The sequence below is a fragment of the Leptodactylus fuscus genome, chromosome 8 (genome assembly GCF_031893055.1).
Source record: "Leptodactylus fuscus isolate aLepFus1 chromosome 8, aLepFus1.hap2, whole genome shotgun sequence".
In the NCBI taxonomy this organism is placed as follows: Eukaryota; Metazoa; Chordata; class Amphibia; order Anura; family Leptodactylidae; genus Leptodactylus; species Leptodactylus fuscus.
This window is the reverse complement of record NC_134272.1, coordinates 31,337,182-31,358,033: the sequence shown is the minus strand read 5'-3', so window position 1 is coordinate 31,358,033 and position 20,852 is coordinate 31,337,182. Positions and strand designations below refer to the sequence as shown.

At 44.2% G+C, this 20,852-nt stretch overlaps 1 protein-coding gene across 3 annotated transcripts in view; it reads right to left on the bottom strand.

Moving 5' to 3' along the window:
• NBEAL1 (neurobeachin like 1) overlaps positions 1 to 20,852 on the bottom strand; it is a 107,285-nt gene that overhangs the window by 15,824 nt on the left and 70,609 nt on the right. For 2 of the 3 annotated variants that reach the window (XM_075284266.1, XM_075284268.1), the window contains 15 exons: positions 20,324 to 20,452; positions 18,565 to 18,870; positions 7,853 to 8,002; positions 7,085 to 7,242; positions 6,872 to 6,996; positions 5,827 to 5,947; positions 4,898 to 5,046; positions 4,535 to 4,668; positions 3,834 to 3,935; positions 2,753 to 2,848; positions 2,462 to 2,586; positions 2,055 to 2,195; positions 1,395 to 1,525; positions 258 to 367; positions 50 to 167 (listed from right to left, as the gene is read on the bottom strand). In XM_075284266.1, coding sequence (XP_075140367.1) covers positions 50 to 167; positions 258 to 367; positions 1,395 to 1,525; positions 2,055 to 2,195; positions 2,462 to 2,586; positions 2,753 to 2,848; positions 3,834 to 3,935; positions 4,535 to 4,668; positions 4,898 to 5,046; positions 5,827 to 5,947; positions 6,872 to 6,996; positions 7,085 to 7,242; positions 7,853 to 8,002; positions 18,565 to 18,870; positions 20,324 to 20,452 — 2,095 coding nt within the window. The remainder of the gene's footprint in view (positions 1 to 49; positions 168 to 257; positions 368 to 1,394; positions 1,526 to 2,054; positions 2,196 to 2,461; positions 2,587 to 2,752; positions 2,849 to 3,833; positions 3,936 to 4,534; positions 4,669 to 4,897; positions 5,047 to 5,826; positions 5,948 to 6,871; positions 6,997 to 7,084; positions 7,243 to 7,852; positions 8,003 to 18,564; positions 18,871 to 20,323; positions 20,453 to 20,852) is intronic. The other variant, XM_075284267.1, reaches the window with a different exon arrangement.

Sequence of the window (20,852 nt, the reverse complement as noted above, 5' to 3'; positions counted from 1 at the left end):
TAAAAACAAAATGCAAAAAATAATGATAAAGGGTTAAGTCCCCCATTACCTTCATAGCTACAGTAATAGAAGACATTGAGAGCCTCCACAGCTGCAGGTCCTCTCTGCTTGTAGCCAAAGATCAGATCTATCCATTCATGAAGGTGAGCAGAAACATATTCGGACTCCTGAGGATAGAGGTTACATGCAGTAAATACCAACTTCAGTAAAATTAGAAAACAATTGAGGTAAAATTATTAACATGCAAAACCACATACCAAGGCCTTCCGATGCTTTCTGATGAAATCTTCAGGACTTTTGGCCCACTTTGGAAGAATAACATCATTTACTCTCTCTTTAGAAATCTGTAACCGCCCCAAGTCAAATTCTTTAAGAAATAAAACAGATATAATACAATAAAATATAGTCCATACTTTGCAAAGAATTACACAGAACACACAGGGTCTGCTTCTTAGACTAGGTTCACATCACATGTCAGGGGCTTCATGTTAACCTCTGGAGATGGATCGGAAATTTCCCTTTGATGGCTCCGGGCGCCCTGCACCACTCAGAACACCACAAACTTGTTGAATTGAATGTGCAAACAGTTGCTAGACTAATCTTCTAGAAGATAAATAGGACTAAACCAAGTTTGGTGCCCCAAATCCCATCTGTATAAATACTGGTTATGTAGTGACCCCATACCATAGCAATGATCCCTTTTCGCCAGGGCTCCACGTGGCATAAACACAAAAATACATTTTACAGTGCCTGCAAAGTGGATGGGATTCTGGTGAATCCCATTCACACATTGCAGAAGAATACCCGCATCGGAAATGTTGTAATTTGGAAATTGCCGCTTGTCAATTATATCTACAGAAATGCCGTCTGTTTCCATACAAGTATTTCCAGAGGAAAATTCTGTGAAAAGTGCTGCAAAAAAACCTGCGATGTGTTTCCGTCGTGGTTTTCTCAGCAATGCTTTTAGACTACAGCCTGCTAAGTGGGGTCTCAACCTTAAAGAGAACTTGTCATGAATTTTAGGACACTAAACTAGCAGCAGGTCCTTATAGGTTTAGTGTCTTAAATGCTAATGCTCCCTGTAAAAAAAAAAAAAAAAAAAAAAACATTTCAGTGATCAACTGTGGAAGTGTCAAGAGCTCCAAAGAAGGAGTCCAATGAGATTTATTGAATGGGCTTTTTTTTCTTTTCCAAACCATGAACATGCATACTATAGGGATCATTTGACACTAAAGGATCCATAAGTATCTGTTGTTGGTTTACTGTCCCAAACTTGCATGGGAGGTTTTGGAACGTTGCACAGAAACTTAAAACTGTGAAATGATGAGTTTTGTCAAATAATATACAGATGGGTACTTTGCCATTACACTGCTCAGCTTTATTCTCTTTCTTACCATTTTTGTTTTCAAGGAATTCTGGGAAATAGAAGAACTCCGGGATTAATTCCTTCACATCATTTGGATTATCCATAAGAGCCTGCCAAGTAGCTGGAATAGAATGAAATTGCCGATCTGCACAGTCAAACCTACACAACACAACAGTACAGGCGGGTGACATAAATGACGACTTGGCGCTCCTTAATCTTAAAGCAGTGTTAACAAAAACTTATGGATTATATGTAAGAATTATGGATTGAGTGATCCATAGCAGACATTATGTGCAGATTAACTTTCACTTAACATACAGTATATTATTTAATCATGTTAGATTCTGACAGCAAAAATTATATTTACATACATACATGACGGACTATGGCTGTGCTGCCACTAAAAACCCATACGGCGCTACACTGTGTTGAAATTCACTTTATGTCCCCCTGTATGCTTTGCTCTGTTATTGGCTGCAAAAATCCTGAAATATAAGTGTTTAAAATAAACCCCCTCCAGCCTCACCTTCTGTGTATTACACTTGTACTCCTATCATAGAAGGGTTCTGTATTCTCAGATATCGGAGAACAAAAGGCCCATATACTGTTCTTGCACGGGGACCCCTCGTATCCGTATCTACACCTGGTCCGGTTTACACTTAAAAGTGATCTTAGGTCACAAACTTACCTTCCACTCTGAAGCTGGATGTGCAGGGTAGTGAATGGTTCCACACGTATAAGATAGTGCATCACACCAGCAGCATTGGAGTAGTGGGTACCATAATGGAAATTGTCAATCTTTCCGGATGGATCTTCAAAGTTTTCGTACCTGAAATTTGTGTTTTCATTAACTTTTTTTTTTTTATCATATCAACATTTTATTTTATTTGTTAAAGACAAATGCTTTGCATATACAAGGTCATAGTCACATGAGTTCTGCACTCGTATTATGGCCACAAACTGGCCTGAACTGACCACGTGTTTATTGTCTTAAAGGAACAGCATCATAGATCCTTAGCAAATAATTTGTAATATCATCATTATACATTACTGGATTACGCTGGTCTAGAGACTTATTGCAATAATGTTACTCACTTTTCCCGAACAGAAGCAGCATTTTTGTCATTCACTACTCCTATGGGCTTGGATAGGTCCCTAAAAACAGCCGGATTGTTCAGGTCTAGCTCTTCCGATGTATAATCTTGAAGCACCCATGGAAACTGAAACCATACATTTACATGATACATCATTATATAACTTTACAAAAGTAGAAAACATTGTAAATAATAATAATAATAGAACCCTAACCATAACTTATCATATTCTAATGTCCTGTACAGGTTTCATGTGTATTCTCATATGCACGTATATATATATATATCTTACCACTGGATACTGAGCGAGATCATTGTATGTTCTTCCAGCTATTGTGTTCAGCTGAATGAGGTAGTCGAAATTAGAGATCTCTCTATTCACCCATTTCTAGAGCAAGACAAAAGGTAACAATATTACGGACAAACAGAATAAGGAATGGTATGTTTTTTCATAATAATCTCACCCTGTAATATAAATGATTTTTATATTCCATTATCACAAATTTCTACTTGCCGAACATTTCACTAACAAAGCAAAAACCTTGGAAAAAATATAATAAATGTATTGAAGGATACCGGTTACTTCATCTCTTTTGTATTCTAAAGGCGCATGTAGATAGTAGGAGGATTGTATTATATGTATTAAAACAAAAAAACAGGAACCACTTGGAAGACATGTCAAGGATGGCCATGTCTAAAACCACGTCAATTTGGCTTGTTTGACGTCACCAAAAACAGGCTACATGATCACACAAGAGTCCACGTGTGCTATTGTCTTCTGGCTCCAGAGCACGCTCAGTGAAGCTTCGTGTACGTGCAGTCCGGAGGCTTCTGGTGCAGGCACAATGTGCTAATAAACCCAGGCAATTAGACCCTGCTTTGGAAGTTCGGCCAAGCTTGAGAGGACAGGCCCTAATCTCCCGCTGTGGAGGGATCAAAATGCTTTTTTTTTTCCCTATCCCATTTCTACTATTCCATACGAGGTGAAGTAATGGGTAGTGGGGGTTTAGAAATGAACAACCATCTGGGAGGTGCCAAAAAATTATATATGAAATACACAAGTAGAGCAAAAAAAAATATGCTTCAGCACAAGGAGCTGACCTAAGATTTGAAGAACACCACTGTGTGAATACTAGATCACTGGACATAAGCCTTAACTCTCAATTATGATCTATTACAGGTCAGATCCAAATATTTCCCAATGGGATTCATATCAAGGTTTTCAGCCCATTGATGACAAGGATAGTAGTGATGCTTATGGTGTAATTCTTGCTGTTACACATGGGTGAGAACATATTTATTTGCAGGCACCTTTTAATAAAATATGAACTATGCCATTTACATACGTGCTTGAACACAATCATGTTACTCACTTGTGTAAGGCCAGACGCTTTCAATAGTTCCTGTGGTGAACGGGTTCCATATAGATTTGGAAGACGCAGAGAAAGAATGCGGCTGTATACTTTATTTCTGACCTACATGATCATAAAAAAAATGTATTACAATTTAAGAATAAACTAAGAACTGCTTAAGTCAACATTTTCTTCTCAAATATCCTATATTCATAGTACTCCTTCCTTTTACGTTCCCCTGGATAAACACTGTAGGGGACTGTAGGGTTATAGGTTGGACTTGATGGACTGATGTCTTCATCCAACCTCATCTACTATGTAATTATATAGAATTCTTATCAGGACATACATGGTCTAAGAAATCCCTGTCCCGTTTCCCCCTAATGAGAGATGTTTTGGTATCTTCCAAAATGGAAGAAAAACAATGTGTGTCATTTGGTTAGTAGGAATGACCAATGAGCCACCCCCCCACCCCCCTCCCCCGCCCTACACAGTGGTGACTGATAAAGTGCCATGTACATATCTATATACACATACAACCTATTAAGCAGTCTGGGAAAAGATCTGAATCTGTAGAATGCTGCTCTAATATAGGACAGTGTATTCAGCTGACAAACTAGCTTTATTGACAATGTGGCACTTATTGCATGCATATATATATATATATATATATATATATATATATATACACACACACACACACACATAGATGTGGCCCTTACCTCTTTTTTAAAGTTCAGAAAGTAGTTGGTTTGATCAACTAGAAATATCTCCAAAGCCGACCTTCTCAAGTTGTAGCGGCGTAAATGAATCTCCCTTATTTGAGAAAGAAGCCACTTAAAATCGTACCCGACACCTACAGGAGGAGAGGCAAATGGTTTCAGATGTAAGCCATATCCCAGAAGATGGTGGAGCAGCTAAAGAGTAAGATAGTGCTGCTTGTCTGCTTATAGTGCAGCCTGATGAATTCTGGAAGACTGATGCACAAAACCAGCAACTAGGAACTTGCTCAGGATGGGCTTTCGTACAATCATACATCTAGTGCTCGCATTTATTCATCCGTTAAAAGAAAAGCGTAGTCTTACCTTCTTCTTTTTCGGTACTGCCATCATAGAAATAAATATGCTGAGTGGTAACCTCCAAACGTCCAGAAATAACATCCATTACAGTGATGAGCTCGCAGTCCTCCGATAGAACAGTCTTCTCTTTCTGACTTTGTTCTTCTTTTTCACTTCTGAAACAAGAAATGAATTCATGTTGTTTACTTAAACATGAAGGTTATTTAATGGATAAGTTTGATCCCATAGTTACTATCAAATATGGCAGCCACTATTTTTTTTAAATTTTTATGTAGATTGTAGTGCCATATAGGGATAACGTTAATTTTTTCCCCCTATCAGTATGTCCTTGTAGAATGGGAGGAAATCCACACAAGCACGGGGAGAACATACAAACTCCTTGCAGATGTTGTTCCTGGTGGGATATCGAACCCAGGACTCCAGTGCTGCAAGGCTGCAGTGCTAATCACTGAGCCAGTGTTGCCCCCCACTGAGCCACCGTGTTGCCCCGGCAGCCTCTAAATTGTAGGCCTCAATTCTTGGATGTATCACTTTATATAGGTTAAAACTTTGGAGTTATCCTGCCAAATATCATTGTGATAAATTCCCAATCAGCGTCAGTAATAGCCATAGCACATCACTCGGATATGTTCGGTGCTCCTATTAAAATGAATGAAGCAGGGGCACATCTGCATCCACTGCTACATTCTCAATAGAAGTAAAACACCACCACGTTTTCGGGATCAGTAGGGGTCTCAGATCAGTAAGTTCTCCTCAATCCATAGCATTTGTGGTATAACCGGTTTGGGGTAAAATATTTTCTATCTGCTACTATGGATATTCCATTTAGAGAATAAGCAATTGCCCAAAATGTTCATGACTGTCCAATGAAATGAGGATCAATAAAACGGCTCTAAGTAATCTTAAAGTAGAAAGAGACTGGAATAAGAACATACGTGGTGACTGTGCTGTCCTCTTCAGGGAGCTCAAGCCCATCATCTTCTAAGTCACTCACTTTAACTTGCTTTACAGCTTCCAACAGTAGTGACTCGCTAGATAGTTCTGCATGTTGGGCACCTGCAGGAAACAATAATTTAATGGATTATAATCTGTCATTATCATTTTGTTCTGGAACTCAAGAGCAGAGGAAACAGAGCAGAGGAACAAGCCAATGGCAAAATCACTTCTAGGAAACCAGTGGTGTCAGGGTGCTGAAGATACAGCTGCAACAATACCAAGCAAGGACTGCAAAACCATAAAAGCACGGCATCTCTGAAAGCATCAGAAGGACAGCTAACAGCTCACTAAAGGTGGCAAAATAAAAAGTCAGCTGTAGAAGTCAGTTTCAGAAGGACTGGCCAGCCATCCAAAGGCAGAAGGCCACCTGAAATATAGGAGTTTTTCGGCTCTTGAAACAAGATCCTACAACTGATATTTTGTACTATAGCAATATCTGTACAAACTGGTTATCATGCACCACACATTTTAAACTTGGTTCACACGATTGTCGCTTCTCCATTGTTCAGATCCATCGGGGAACCTGAACAACAGAGAGGTGGACCGCTAAAACCGCAGTTACATATGGACTTTAATGGGGACCCTAAGGTATCCTCTACGCATGACTCGTTCAGACACCACACGGAAAACACATGGACCCCATTATAGTCTATGGGGTCCGTGTGCTTTCAATGCTCACTGCTTGTCATTGCGTTCGGTATCCCATTCAGGGAGTCCCCTCGAACGGAATACTAAACGCAGATGTCAACCAGTCCTTAAATTGACCTAACAAATTTGTGTGCATGCTGTCAAGAAATTTTTTTCATATATTATATATAAACTTATACCCCAAAAATATAAAACAGAAAAAAAATTGTGCATGTTTTTCAAGTACATGTTAAAAAATGGAAGAATGCATGTAATAAAGTTATAGACTGTATAGCTGCACATAATATGGTTTCCAATGAGACATTTAGAAGAAATTAGTAATAAACAGAAACTTACCCAAGTTATCGCGCAAGTTACTGGCTTCTAAATGGGGGTCAAAGTTGTTATTTTGAACCAGTTTCAGTCTCATACGCGAGTAGTTCTCAACATTGGAGAGTTTCCAGTATTCCCAGTTGCCTTTCCTTAGAGAAAAATGAAATAACACTGAATATTCTCAAGTAACCCCATATACAGAGTCAGACAGAGAGAGAGCCTTCCGGTGACGCTAACCTGTCAGCCCAAGGTCCACGTTCACAGGTGAGGTATCTTTGCGCCGCTTTCCATTGTCTTAAAGTCGCAGTGCACTGGCTGTTGATTTGCTTCAGCATGCTATTGTAACGCAAATTCTCCTGACGTGCTTTTCTATTAAATGGCTCCAAAAAAAATTCCTACGTAGTGCAAGAAGAATCGGGTTTGAAAGTCAATATGTTGAACAAAAACCTTGAGCATTTTTAGGAAAAACAGAGCAAAGAACTACTTAAAGGTAAGGAATATGGAATTTACCTAAATAATCTACTATAAAGTAATATTATACCATGGCATAGCCTGGTTGAGATGCTGTATAATGAGTTTCTGTATTAAGTACAATGAATGTACTGTGAGCTTTGAGCCCACCTGGCCCCGGGGCCCACTGGGGGAATCCCCTGTCCTGTCCTGAGGCCACTGTAATTTGAGGGACCTCCCTGTATCATGTCTATTATGTGTATCATGGGAGATCGTTATTAGAGATGAGTGAACACTGACAGACCGATCAGCCGAACACTGACAGACTGATCAGCCGATCCGAACAGCACGCACCCCTAGAAATGAATGGAAGCACCTGTGACGCTAACTTTGCCGGCGGCTGGCCGGCGTCACAGGTGCTTCCATTCATTTCTATGGGTGCGTGCTGTTCAGATCGGCTGATCCGAACAGTGTTCGCTCATCTCTAATCGTTATTAAGGAACATAAAGCGTAAATCATACAACACGTTAGTCAATGAGTTTCTAAGACAAATACCTGAAATTTCAGTTTGCTTTCACCTCGCTCACGCTCTCGCTTATGCATATTCACCATGTGAGCCTCATGGCAGTCCTTCCAATATAAGGCCATGTGCTCGTGGCTTTTACTGAATGTGTCGGCTTCATACTGCTTCATATAAGGTATAATCTGTAAACAGGAATACGTTTAGTATAATACTTTGGAGAGTGTCATTGTAGAAAAACACAGAGATCACCTTCTACAGTCATATTGGTCACAGGTATACTTGAAGTATATTTGTCAACTACATGAAAGCTACTGTAGATATCTGTAATGCTGCAGAAAGGCTTCTCTGCTCCTGCTGGGAAATAAGCTGACAATTGTGTCTGATAGCAGTTTCCCTTTTCCTAGTGAAATAGGATTAGTTTTATGAAATAGTTGACACCGTTCATTTCAGTGGAACGTACTGTACATGCAGTTTTTAGTATGTTTTGTGTATGTGCACAGATTTTTCATCACAAAGCATAAAAAAAAGTGCTGTAACCAACAAGAATAGGACATACAGCACGAAAAAGAAACAGGGTGTACATTGTGTAAATGGGTTATAACTAGAGATGAGCGAACACTAAAATGTTCGAGGTTCGAAATTCGATTCGAACAGCCGCTCAATGTTCGTGTGTTCGAACGGGTTTCGAACCCCATTATAGTCTATGGGGAACAGATACTCGTTAAGGGGGAAACCCAAATCCGTGTCTGGAGGGTCACCAAGTCCACTATGACAACCCAGGAAATGATGCCAACACCTCTGGAATGACACTGGGACAGCAGGGGAAGCATGTCTGGGGGCATCTAACACACCAAAGACCCTCTATTACCCCAACATCACAGCCTAACAACTACACACTTTACACACTCAATACCACCTCTCTGACAGTAGGAAAACACCTTGAAACATGTGTATTTGGCACTTGCAGTGAGGAGAGCTTGTCACCAGCAGTGAATTTGGCCCTTGTAGTAAGTTGAGGTTGGCACCAACATTTGTTTTGAAGATCAGGGTGGATTGAGCCTCTAACCAGCAGAGTTTGGGCAAATTCATGGTGGAGGGAGCCTCTAAAAACCCCAGTTTGGACCAATTCATGGTGGAGGGAGCCTCTAAAAACCCCAGTTTGGACCAATTCATGGTGGAGGGAGCCTCTAAAAACCCCAGTTTGGACCAATTCATGGTGGAGGGAGCCTCTAAACAGCCCAGTTTGGACCAATTCATGGTGGAGGGAGCTTCTAAAAACCCCAGTTTGGACCAATTCATGGTGGAGGGAGCCTCTAAACAACCCAGTTTGGACCAATTCATGGTGGAGGGAGCCTCTAAAAACCCCAGTTTGGACCAATTCATGGTGGAGGGAGCCTCTAAAACCCCCAGTTTGGACCAATTCATGATGGAGGGAGCCTCTAAACAGCCCAGTTTGGGCAAATTCATGGTGGAGGGAGCCTCTAAAACCCCCCAGTTTGGACCAATTCATGGTGGAGGGAGCCTCTAAAAACCCCAGTTTGGACCAATTCATGGTGGAGGGAGCCTCTAAACAGCTCAGTTTGGGCAAATTCATGGTGGAGGGAGCCTCTAAAAACCCCAGTTTGGACCAATTCATGGTGGAGGGAGCCTCTAAAAACCCCAGTTTGGACCAATTCATGGTGGAGGGAGCCTCTAAAAACCCCAGTTTGGACCAATTCATGATGGAGGGAGCCTCTAAACAGCCCAGTTTGGGCAAATTCATGGTGGAGGGAGCCTCTAAACAGCCCAGTTTGGACCAATTCATGGTGGAGGGAGCCTCTAAAAACCCCAGTTTGGACCAATTCATGGTGGAGGGAGCCTCTAAAAACCCCAGTTTGGACCAATTCATGGTGGAGGGAGCCTCTAAAAACCCCAGTTTGGACCAATTCATGGTGGAGGGAGCCTCTAAAAACCCCAGTTTGGACCAATTCATGGTGGAGGGAGCCTCTAAAAACCCCAGTTTGGACCAATTCATGGTGGAGGGAGCCTCTAAACAGCCCAGTTTGGGCAAATTCATGGTGGAGGGAGCCTCTAAACAGCCCAGTTTGGGCAAATTCATGGTGGAGGGAGCCTCTAACCAGCCCAGTTTGGACCAATTCATGGTGGAGGGAGCCTCTAAAAACCCCAGTTTGGACCAATTCATGGTGGAGGGAGCCTCTAAACAGCCCAGTTTGGGCAAATTCATGGTGGAGGGAGCCTCTAACCAGCCCAGTTTGGACCAATTCATGGTGGAGGGAGCCTCTAAAAACCCCAGTTTGGACCAATTCATGGTGGAGGGAGCCTCTAAACAGCCCAGTTTGGACCAATTCATGGTGGAGGGAGCCTCTAAAAACCCCAGTTTGGACCAATTCATGGTGGAGGGAGCCTCTAAAAACCCCAGTTTGGACCAATTCATGATGGAGGGAGCCTCTAAACAGCCCAGTTTGGACCAATTCATGGTGGAGAGAGCCTCTAAAAACCCCAGTTTGGACCAATTCATGGTGGAGGGAGCCTCTAAACAGGCCAGTTTGGGCAAATTCATGGTGGAGGGAGCCTCTAAACAGGCCAGTTTGGGCAAATTCATGGTGGAGGGAGCCTCTAACCAGCCCAGTTTGGACCAATTCATGGTGGAGGGAGCCTCTAAAAACCCCAGTTTGGACCAATTCATGGTGGAGGGAGCCTCTAAACAGCCCAGTTTGGACCAATTCATGGTGGAGGGAGCCTCTAAAAACCCCAGTTTGGACCAATTCATGGTGGAGGGAGCCTCTAACCAGCAGAGTTGGTGGAAATCAGGGTGGAGGGAGCCTCTAACCAGCAGAGTTGTGGGAAAGCAGGGTGGAGGGAGCCTCTAACCAGCAGAGTTGGTGGAAATCAGGGTAGAGGGAGCCTCTAACCAGCAGAGTTGTGGGAAAGCAGGGTGGAGGGAGCCTCTAACCAGCAGAGTTGTGGGAAAGCAGGGTAGAGGGAGCCTCTAACCAGCAGAGTTGTGGGAAAGCAGGGTGGAGGGAGCCTCTAACCAGCAGAGTTGTGGGAAAGCAGGGTGGAGGGAGCCTCTAACCAGCAGAGTTGGTGGAAATCAGGGTGGAGGGAGCCTCTAACCAGCAGAGTTGGGGGAAATCAGGGTGGAGGGAGCCTAGTATTAGCAGAATTGTGCAACGCTTATGGTGGATGAGTATGAGGATGCGGAGGAATTGGAGAGGTTGAGTACAGACATGGAGTTTCATGTTGGGGTGCTTTACACAGGTGGGCCCAAAAATGAAGGCTCTATCCAGTGGTGGTTCATTTTTATCAAAGTGAGCCGGTCGGCACTCTCAGCTGACAGACGGGTGCGCTTGTCAGTGATGATGCCACCGGCTGCACTGAACACCCTCTCAGATAGGACGCTGGCGGCAGGACAGGACAGCACCTCCAAGGCATATAGGGCAAGTTCAAGCCACAGGTCCAACTTCGACACCCAATACGTGTAGGGCGCAGAGGGGTCGGAGAGGACAGGGCTGTGGTCGGAAAGGTATTCCCGCAACATGCGCCTATACTTCTCACGCCTGGTGACACTAGGACCCTCCGTGGCGGCACTTTGGCGAGGGGGTGCCATCAAGGTGTCCCAGACCTTAGACAGTGTGCCTCTCGTTTGTGTGGACCGGTGAGAACTTGGTTGCCTACTGGAGGAACTGCCCTCCCTGCCGCCAACGTCACATGCTGGAAACATCTCCATCATATTCTGCACCAATTGCCTGTGGCAAGCATTGATGCGATTGGCCCTCCCCTCTACCTGAATAAAAGACGAGATGTTGTTTTTATACCGGGGGTCAAGGATAGCAAAGATCCAGTACTGGTTGTCCTCCATGATTTTGACAATACGCTTGTCGGTTGTAAAGCACCCCAACATGAACTCAGCCATGTCTGCCACAGTGTTAGTTGGCATGACTCCTCTGGCCCCACCGGAAAGTTCAATCTCCATTTCCTCCTCATCCTCCATGTCTACCCATCCGCGCTGCAACAATGGGACGATTCGAAGTTGCCCGGAAGCCTCCTGTATCACCATCACATCATCGGACAACTCTTCTTCCTCCTCCTCCTCCTCCTCCTCCATTAAACGCAGTGAAGCGGACAGATGTGTGGACCTACTCTCCAGCTGTGACGGATCGGATGCTATCCCTAACTCCTCTGTGTGATCTGAGTTATCCCTGATGTCAATCAGGGATTCTCTCAGAACACACAAGAGCGGGATTGTAAGGCTCACCATCGCATCCTCAGAGCTCACCCTCCTTGTGGACTCCTCAAAGACCCGTAGGATGTCACAAAGGTCTCTCATCCATGGCCACTCATGGATGTGAAACTGAGGCAGCTGACTTTGTGGCACCCTAGGGTTTTGTAGCTGGTATTCCATCAAAGGTCTCTGCTGCTCAACCACTCTATTCAACATCTGAAACGTTGAGTTCCAGCGTGTGGGGACGTCGCACAAAAGCCGGTGTTGTGGCACATGCAGGCGTTGCTGGAGAGATTTTAAGCTAGCAGCGGCTACTGTCGACTTGTGAAAGTGGGCGCACATGCGCCGCACTTTCACCAGTAGCTCTGGAACATTGGGGTAGCTCTTTAGGAAACGTTGCACCACTAGGTTGAAGACGTGGGCCAGGCATGGAACATGTTGGAGTCCGGCAAGCTCCAGAGCTGCTACCAGGTTCCGGCCGTTATCACAAACGACCATGCCTGGGCCCAGGTGCAGCGGCTCAAACCATATTGCCGTCTCATCGAGGAGGGCATCCCTCACCTCGGAGGCAGTGTGCTGTCTGTCCCCCAAGCTGATCAGCTTCAGCACAGCCTGCTGACGTCTACCAACGCCAGTGCTGCAACGTTTCCAACTCGTAGCTGGGGTCAATCTAACAGCGGAGGAGGAGGCGGTGGCGGAGGAGGAGGCGGTGGCGGAGGAGGAGGAGGGGGGTGTTCTTCTCGTGTCCCTGCCAGGAATGTTAGGCGGGGAGACGAGGTACACCGGGCCAGTTTGGGAAGCAGTCCCAGCCTCAACTACATTCACCCAGTGTGCCGTCAGTGAAATGTAGCGTCCCTGTCCGCATGCACTTGTCCACGCGTCGGTGGTCAAGTGGACCTTTGTGCAAAGCGCGGAACTAAGGGTCCGCCTGATGTTGAGTGACACGTGCTGGTGCAAGGCGGGGACGGCACACCGGGAGAAGTAGTGACGGCTAGGGACGGCATAGCGAGGTGCCGCAGTTGCCATCAGGTCCAGGAAGGCGGGAGTTTCAACAAGCCGGAACGCCAACATCTCCTGGGCCAGCAGTTTAGCGATGTTGGCGTTCAAGGCTTGCGCGTGTGGGTGGTTAGCAGTGTATTTCTGCCGCCGCTCCAATGTCTGAGAGATGGTGGGTTGTTGTAAAGAAGCGCCTGATGGTGCCTTTGATGGTGCAGGAGAAGGAGATAAGACAGGAACAGGGGAGGATGAGGGAGAAGTCAACAAAGTGGCGGAGGCAGATGAAGTGGTGTCCTGGCTCGTCCTCTGGAGTGCATCGCCAGCACAGTCAGCAGTGGCAGAGGCAGAGGCAGTGGCAGTGGCGTGAACGGCAGGTGGCCTTTGTCCTGCCGTTGCTGCCTGCCACTGATTCCAGTGCTTGGATTCCAAATGACGGCGCATTGAAGTGGTGGACAGGTTGCTCTTCTCAGAGCCCCTAATCAATTTCGAGAGGCAAATTGTGCAGACAACACTATATCTGTCCTCGGCGCATTCCTTGAAAAAACTCCACACCTTCGAGAAACGTGCCCTCGAGGTGGGAGTTTTTCGGGGCTGGGTACGAACTGGAACATCTTGGGAGATTCCGGGTGTGGCCTGGCTTCGCCTAAGCTGCTGACCTCTGCCTCTGCCTCTAGCTACCCTTTTTGGTGCTGCACTTGCCTCAACATCCACACTACTTTCCCCGCTTGACATCCCCCCTGTCCAGGTCGGGTCAGTGTCCTCATCATCCACCACTTCCTCTTCCAACTCCTGTCTCATCTCCTCCTCCCGCACAATGCGCCGGTCAACTGGATGCCCTGACGGCAACTGCGTCACATCATCGTCGATGAGGGTGGGTTGCTGGTCATCCACCACCAAATCGAACGGAGATGGAGGAGACTCTAGTGTTTGAGCATCTGGACACAGATGCTCCTCTGTTAGGTTCGTGGAATCGTGACGTGGAGAGGCAGGTTGAGGGACAATGAAAGGAGCGGAGAACAGCTCTGGGGAGCAGGGACAGTTGGGGTTATTGTTCTGTGAAGCTTGGGAATTTTGGGAGGAAGGAGGACAAGACTGTTGGGTAATAGGAGGAGAGGAGGCAGAGTCTGACTGGCTGCTGGACAATGTGCTGTAAGCGTTCTCTGACAGCCATTGCAAGACCTGTTCCTGGTTCTCGGGCCTACTAAGGTTTGTACCCTGCAGTTTAGTTAATGTGGCAAGCAACCCTGGCACTGTGGAGTGGCGCAATGCTTGCTGCCCCACAGGAGTAGGCACGGGACGCCCTGTGGTTTCACTGCTACCTTGCTCCCCAGAACCATTCCCCCGACCTCGCCCACGGCCTCGTCCACGTCCCTTTCCGGGAGCCTTGCGCATTTTGAATTCCCAGTTAGAAATTGGCACTATATACCAGTAGCAAAAATTGTGGGTGCACGTAACCCCAATATATTCTTTGAATTCCCAGTCAGACAATGGCACTATATACCAGTAGCAAGAAATGAGGGTATTTATAACCCCAATATATTCTTTGAATTCCCAGTCAGAAACTGGCACTATATGGCAGTAGCAAGAAATGAGGGTATTTATAACCCCAATATATTCTTTGAATTCCCAGTCAGACAATGGCACTGTATACCAGTAGTAAAAATTGTGGGTGCACGTATCCCCAATATATTCTTTGAATTACCAGTCAGAAACTGGCACTATATGGCAGTAGCAAGAAATGAGGGTATTTGTAACCCCAATATATTCTTTGAATTCCCAGTCAGAAACTGGCACTATATGGCAGTAGCAAGAAATGAGGGTATTTATAACCCCAATATATTCTTTGAATTCCCAGTCAGACAATGGCACTGTATACCAGTAGTAAAAATTGTGGGTGCACGTATCCCCAATATATTCTTTGAATTACCAGTCAGAAACTGGCACTATATGGCAGTAGCAAGAAATGAGGGTATTTGTAACCCCAATATATTCTTTGAATTCCCAGTCAGAAACTGGCACTGTATACCAGTAGTAAAAATTGTGGGTGCACGTAACCCCAATATATTCTTTGAATTCCCAGTCAGACAATGGCACTATATACCAGTAGCAAGAAATGAGGGTATTTATAACCCCAATATATTCTTTGAATTCCCAGTCAGACAATGGCACTGTATACCAGTAGTAAAAATTGTGGGTGCACGTATCCCCAATATATTCTTTGAATTACCAGTCAGAAACTGGCACTATATGGCAGTAGCAAGAAATGAGGGTATTTGTAACCCCAATATATTCTTTGAATTCCCAGTCAGAAACTGGCACTGTATACCAGTAGTAAAAATTGTGGGTGCACGTAACCCCAATATATTCTTTGAATTCCCAGTCAGACAATGGCACTATATACCAGTAGCAAGAAATGAGGGTATTTATAACCCCAATATATTCTTTGAATTCCCAGTCAGACAATGGCACTGTATACCAGTAGTAAAAATTGTGGGTGCACGTAACCCCAATATATTCTTTGAATTCCCAGTCAGAAACTGGCACTATATGGCAGTAGCAAGAAATGAGGGTATTTATAACCCCAATATATTCTTTGAATTCCCAGTCAGACAATGGCACTATATACCAGTAGCAAGAAATGAGGGTATTTATAACCCCAATATATTCTTTGAATTCCCAGTCAGAAACTGGCACTATATGGCAGTAGCAAGAAATGAGGGTATTTATAACCCCAATATATTCTTTGAATTCCCAGTCAGACAATGGCACTGTATACCAGTAGTAAAAATTGTGGGTGCACGTATCCCCAATATATTCTTTGAATTACCAGTCAGAAACTGGCACTATATGGCAGTAGCAAGAAATGAGGGTATTTGTAACCCCAATATATTCTTTGAATTCCCAGTCAGAAACTGGCACTGTATACCAGTAGTAAAAATTGTGGGTGCACGTAACCCCAATATATTCTTTGAATTCCCAGTCAGACAATGGCACTATATACCAGTAGCAAGAAATGAGGGTATTTATAACCCCAATATATTCTTTGAATTCCCAGTCAGACAATGGCACTGTATACCAGTAGTAAAAATTGTGGGTGCACGTAACCCCAATATATTCTTTGAATTCCCAGTCAGAAACTGGCACTATATGGCAGTAGCAAGAAATGAGGGTATTTATAACCCCAATATATTCTTTGAATTCCCAGTCAGACAATGGCACTGTATACCAGTAGTAAAAATTGTGGGTGCACGTAACCCCAATATATTCTTTGAATTACCAGTCAGAAACTGGCACTATATGGCAGTAGCAAGAAATGATGGTATTTGTAACCCCAATATATTCTTTGAATTCCCAGTCAGAAACTGGCACTGTATACCAGTAGTAAAAATTGTGGGTGCACGTAACCCCAATATATTCTTTGAATTCCCAGTCAGACAATGGCACTATATACCAGTAGCAAGAAATGAGGGTATTTATAACCCCAATATATTCTTTGAATTCCCAGTCAGAAACTGGCACTATATGGCAGTAGCAAGAAATGAGGGTATTTATAACCCCAATATATTCTTTGAATTCCCAGTCAGACAATGGCACTGTATACCAGTAGTAAAAATTGTGGGTGCACGTAACCCCAATATATTCTTTGAATTACCAGTCAGAAACTGGCACTATATGGCAGTAGCAAGAAATGAGGGTATTTGTAACCCCAATATATTCTTTGAATTCCCAGTCAGACAATGGCACTATATACCAGTAGCAAGAAATGAGGGTATTTATAACCCCAATATATTCTTTGAATTACCAGTCAGAAACTGGCACTATATGGCAGTAGCAAGAAATGAGGGTATTTGTAACCCCAATATATTCTTTGAATTCCCAGTCAGACAATGGCACTGTATACCAGTAGTAAAAATTGTGGGTGCACGTAACCCCAATATATTCTTTGAATTCCCAGTCAGAAACTGGCACTATATGGCAGTAGCAAGAAATGAGGGTATTTGTAACCCCAATATATTCTTTGAATTCCCAGTCAGACAATGGCACTATATGGCAGTAGCAAAAATAGTGGGTGTATATAGCCCCAATTCTATTGCTAGGGGACTTGCAGGGTATTTCTGGGGTGAAGGTGGGGGGGCACACCGTTGGAACGGGTATCGGGGGTATATATCGGGTATACGGGAATACACTGACAGTGTATTCCATTCAGGATCCTGGGAAAGCTGGGTTGCGGCGATTGAGCCCGTCAGTGCCACGTTACACTGACAAGCTTCTCCCTGGAATTTAGCTCTTACAAGAGCTGTTGGTTGTCTTCTCCTTCCTATCCTAGCCTGTCCCTGCCTACCCAGAATCTAAGCCCTAGCTAGCTGGACGGAAACCTCCGTCCTCGGTGAATTGCAAGCTCAGAATGACGCGAAGCTGGGCGGCGCTGTTCTTTTAAATTAGAGGTCACATGTTTTCGGCAGCCAATGGGTTTTGCCTACTTTTCTCAACGTCACCGGTGTCGTAGTTCCTGTCCCACCTACCCTGCGCTGTTATTGGAGCAAAAAAGGCGCCAGGGAAGGTGGGAGGGGAATCGAGTAATGGCGCACTTTACCACGCGGTGTTCGATTCGATTCGAACATGCCGAACAGCCTAATATCCGATCGAACATGAGTTCGATAGAACACTGTTCGCTCATCTCTAGTTATAACATGTGACATCTGACTGTAATTATTATAATAACCTTCTATCACCTATCTGAAAGAAATGAACCTTCTCTTTAATACTCTAGACACCGGCTACTATTCTTATTAGTAGTATCTCCGGAGTCCTGATGTGGTCTGAGATGAATAATGACTTCACCTTGTACAGTACTCGTGTGAATGATTCTTTGTAGAGATGAGCGAGTAGTATTCGATCGAGTAGGTATTCGATCGAATACTACGGTATTCGAAATACTCGTACTCTATCGAGTACCACTCACTATTCGAATGTAAAAGTTCGATGCAGAACCAGCATTGATTGGCCGAATGCTATACAGTCGGCCAATCAACGCTGGTCCTTCTCCTACCTTTAGAAGTCTTCTCCGTGCAGCTTCCCCGCGGCGTCTTCCGGCTCTGAATTCACTCTGCCAGGCATCGGGCCTGGGCAGAGCTGACTGCGCATGTCCACTTGTAGTACAGGCATGCACAGTCGGCTCTGCCCAGGCCCGATGCCTGGCAGAGTGAATTCAGAGCCGAAAGATGCCGCGGGGACGCTGCAAGGAGAAGACTTCTCAGAGGATCCAGCCCGACCCTCACTTGTGGACTTGGTAAGTATAATTTGATCGAACGTTGCCTACCCCTGAAACGAGCATTTCCCCCCATAGACTATAATAGGGTTCGATATTCGATTCGAGTAGTCGAATATTGAGGGGCTACTCGAAACGAATATCGAACCTCGAACATTTTACTGTTCGCTCATCTCTAATTCTTTGTAGTTGCTTTAACCTATCAGCAAACAATAAAAAAAAAAAACAAAAAAAAAAAAAAAAAAAAAACTTACAAACTTGTCTATAAAGATCCTCCATTCTTCAGACTTGCAATACTCCTGGAAGTCTTCAAACAAGGAAGGGCTGCCATTTGTAATTGGAAGGGACGGTAAATGGAGGTTCATGAAGAGCAGTTCGTATATTTTAGAAACCAAAGTCCTCACAATAGGAACAAGGAAGGAATAGGTTTCAGATTTCTCCTGAATAGACTTGCTGAGGATGCCTTCCAGTTTCCCAAGCAGATAACAGGCCTCTTCTTGCTTCTCGATGACTTTTGTTTGTAGCAAAGTATTTAGCTTTGCAGTAGCCATGGCGCATACCTTAGAGAGAAAGGACACAGACATTCTATATAAGACAGTCAATCATCATCACCCGAATGTCTAAAACAAGCAAATCTAAATCTACAACTACTAAAAAGAATTAGATTAATTGTTTGTCTTCATAAAAATCAGAAAGTCTCACACATTTCCTGAGTCCAGTCAACAACGTTCTGACAACACGTCATACCAAAGTGAACAACAGGCAAACATTACGGGAATGGCATGAACATCAAACTCCCCATGGCCACTCTCCCCAATGCTATGAACAGAAGATATGATCATTTACTGGGTATGAAGTTAATGGGTCGTCTGTCATATAAAAGCAGCCCATGTACTGAATTTAGGTCTGGGTTCAAGGCCACATATACAGGCCCATGATAATACCCGGCTGTATATATGAGGCCATAGAAACAAGAACGTGTGCATGTTTATGTACTACTAATGTATGGCCACTAGATGGCACTTGTGCACTTTATTGCAGAAGCTTAAAGGGAATCTACCATTGAAATGAATTTTTTTTGTGATTATACGTCGGAATAGTCTTTAGAAAGTCTATTCGTCTCTTACCTTTAGACGTGGTCTCCGCTGCACCGTTCCTTAGAAATGCCGGTTTTTACTGGTATGCAAATTAGTTCTCTCGCAGCGATGGGGACGCCCCCAGCGCTGAAAATGCCGTCCCTGTATTGAACTGCAAGAGCAAGAGCAGCCTCCCAAAAATGGCCACCGGCCGGCATGCGCAGTCGGCTCTACTAGTGTCTCACTGGCAGAGCCAACTGCGCAGGCGTCGGAGGTGACGCAGAAGGAAGACGACGAAAGAAGGGGAGGATCCAGCCGAAGATAGAGGCGTCGCTGGAGCGTGTTCTCGAGCAGCAGTGGGGACACCCCATCGCATTTTCAGCACTGGAGCCCGCCCCCATCGCTGTGAGAGAACTAATTCGCATACCGGTAAAAAACGGTATTTCTAAGGAACGGCGCAGCGGAGACCACGTCTAAAGGTAACAGACGAATAGCCTTTCTAAAGGTTAGTCTGACGTGTGATCGCCCAAAAAATTCATTTCAATGGTAGAATCCCTTTAAATTTAAAGCAACCCTCTGACCAGACCTTTACAGTCAGTAAGGTACAAAGGCCAAAGGTTAACACTTTGGCAATTTCTGCTATACAGCCCAATAACAGGCAGCAACATTTTTACTACCTCATAGTAGTAAGGAACAATAGTGTGCAAAGCACCATGAAATCTTACATCTGTATTACTATAATGAAATAATACATTTGGCCTGCAAGTCAAAGGAACCTAATAAATCCATTTTCCCAGTTGAAAAATCTGCCAACTGTGTCAATGGACTTTAATGGTCAACTGTTTGGCATTTCCATTGCACTGGTTTGTTTCCCTTATGATTGCCTGAGTCGCAAGCAACATGAGGCACATTAGTCATGGCTACATATTCAACAAACCTGGAGATTGTCCTGTCCAATGAAACCAAGCAGAAGACGGAACTCTACTTGAGAAAGGGTCTCCGATTCAAGCCCAGCTGGGTACCACACTGACAGACTGTCCATGAGAGTGACTATCTCCTCCAGTAGCTGTAGAATAAACATAGGTTTACGTTATATTGGCAATGTTCATCATGGTACTGCACTGCTTTGTATCACAGATTTTCTTTAAAACATTTTTTGGATATTTTAAATGAACTTCACAATTTGTACGTTTCCTGCTTCGATTAATTAATTTTAATAGTGTGTCATCAATAGTGGGAAAACACATTTAAGGCCGGAGGCTCCACTTTATGAAAATGCAGCGTTTTGGACGCAGAGGAAACACTACAACAAAATAACGCTGCATTTTACATTACCTACAAATTGGATAAAATTCTGGCTAATTCCACACAAACTGCAGAAAAAAAAAATCTGCAGCGGAAAAGCTGCAATTCCCCAAAAAATTGCATTTTAGAAAATCACAGCATGTCAATGATATCTATGGAAA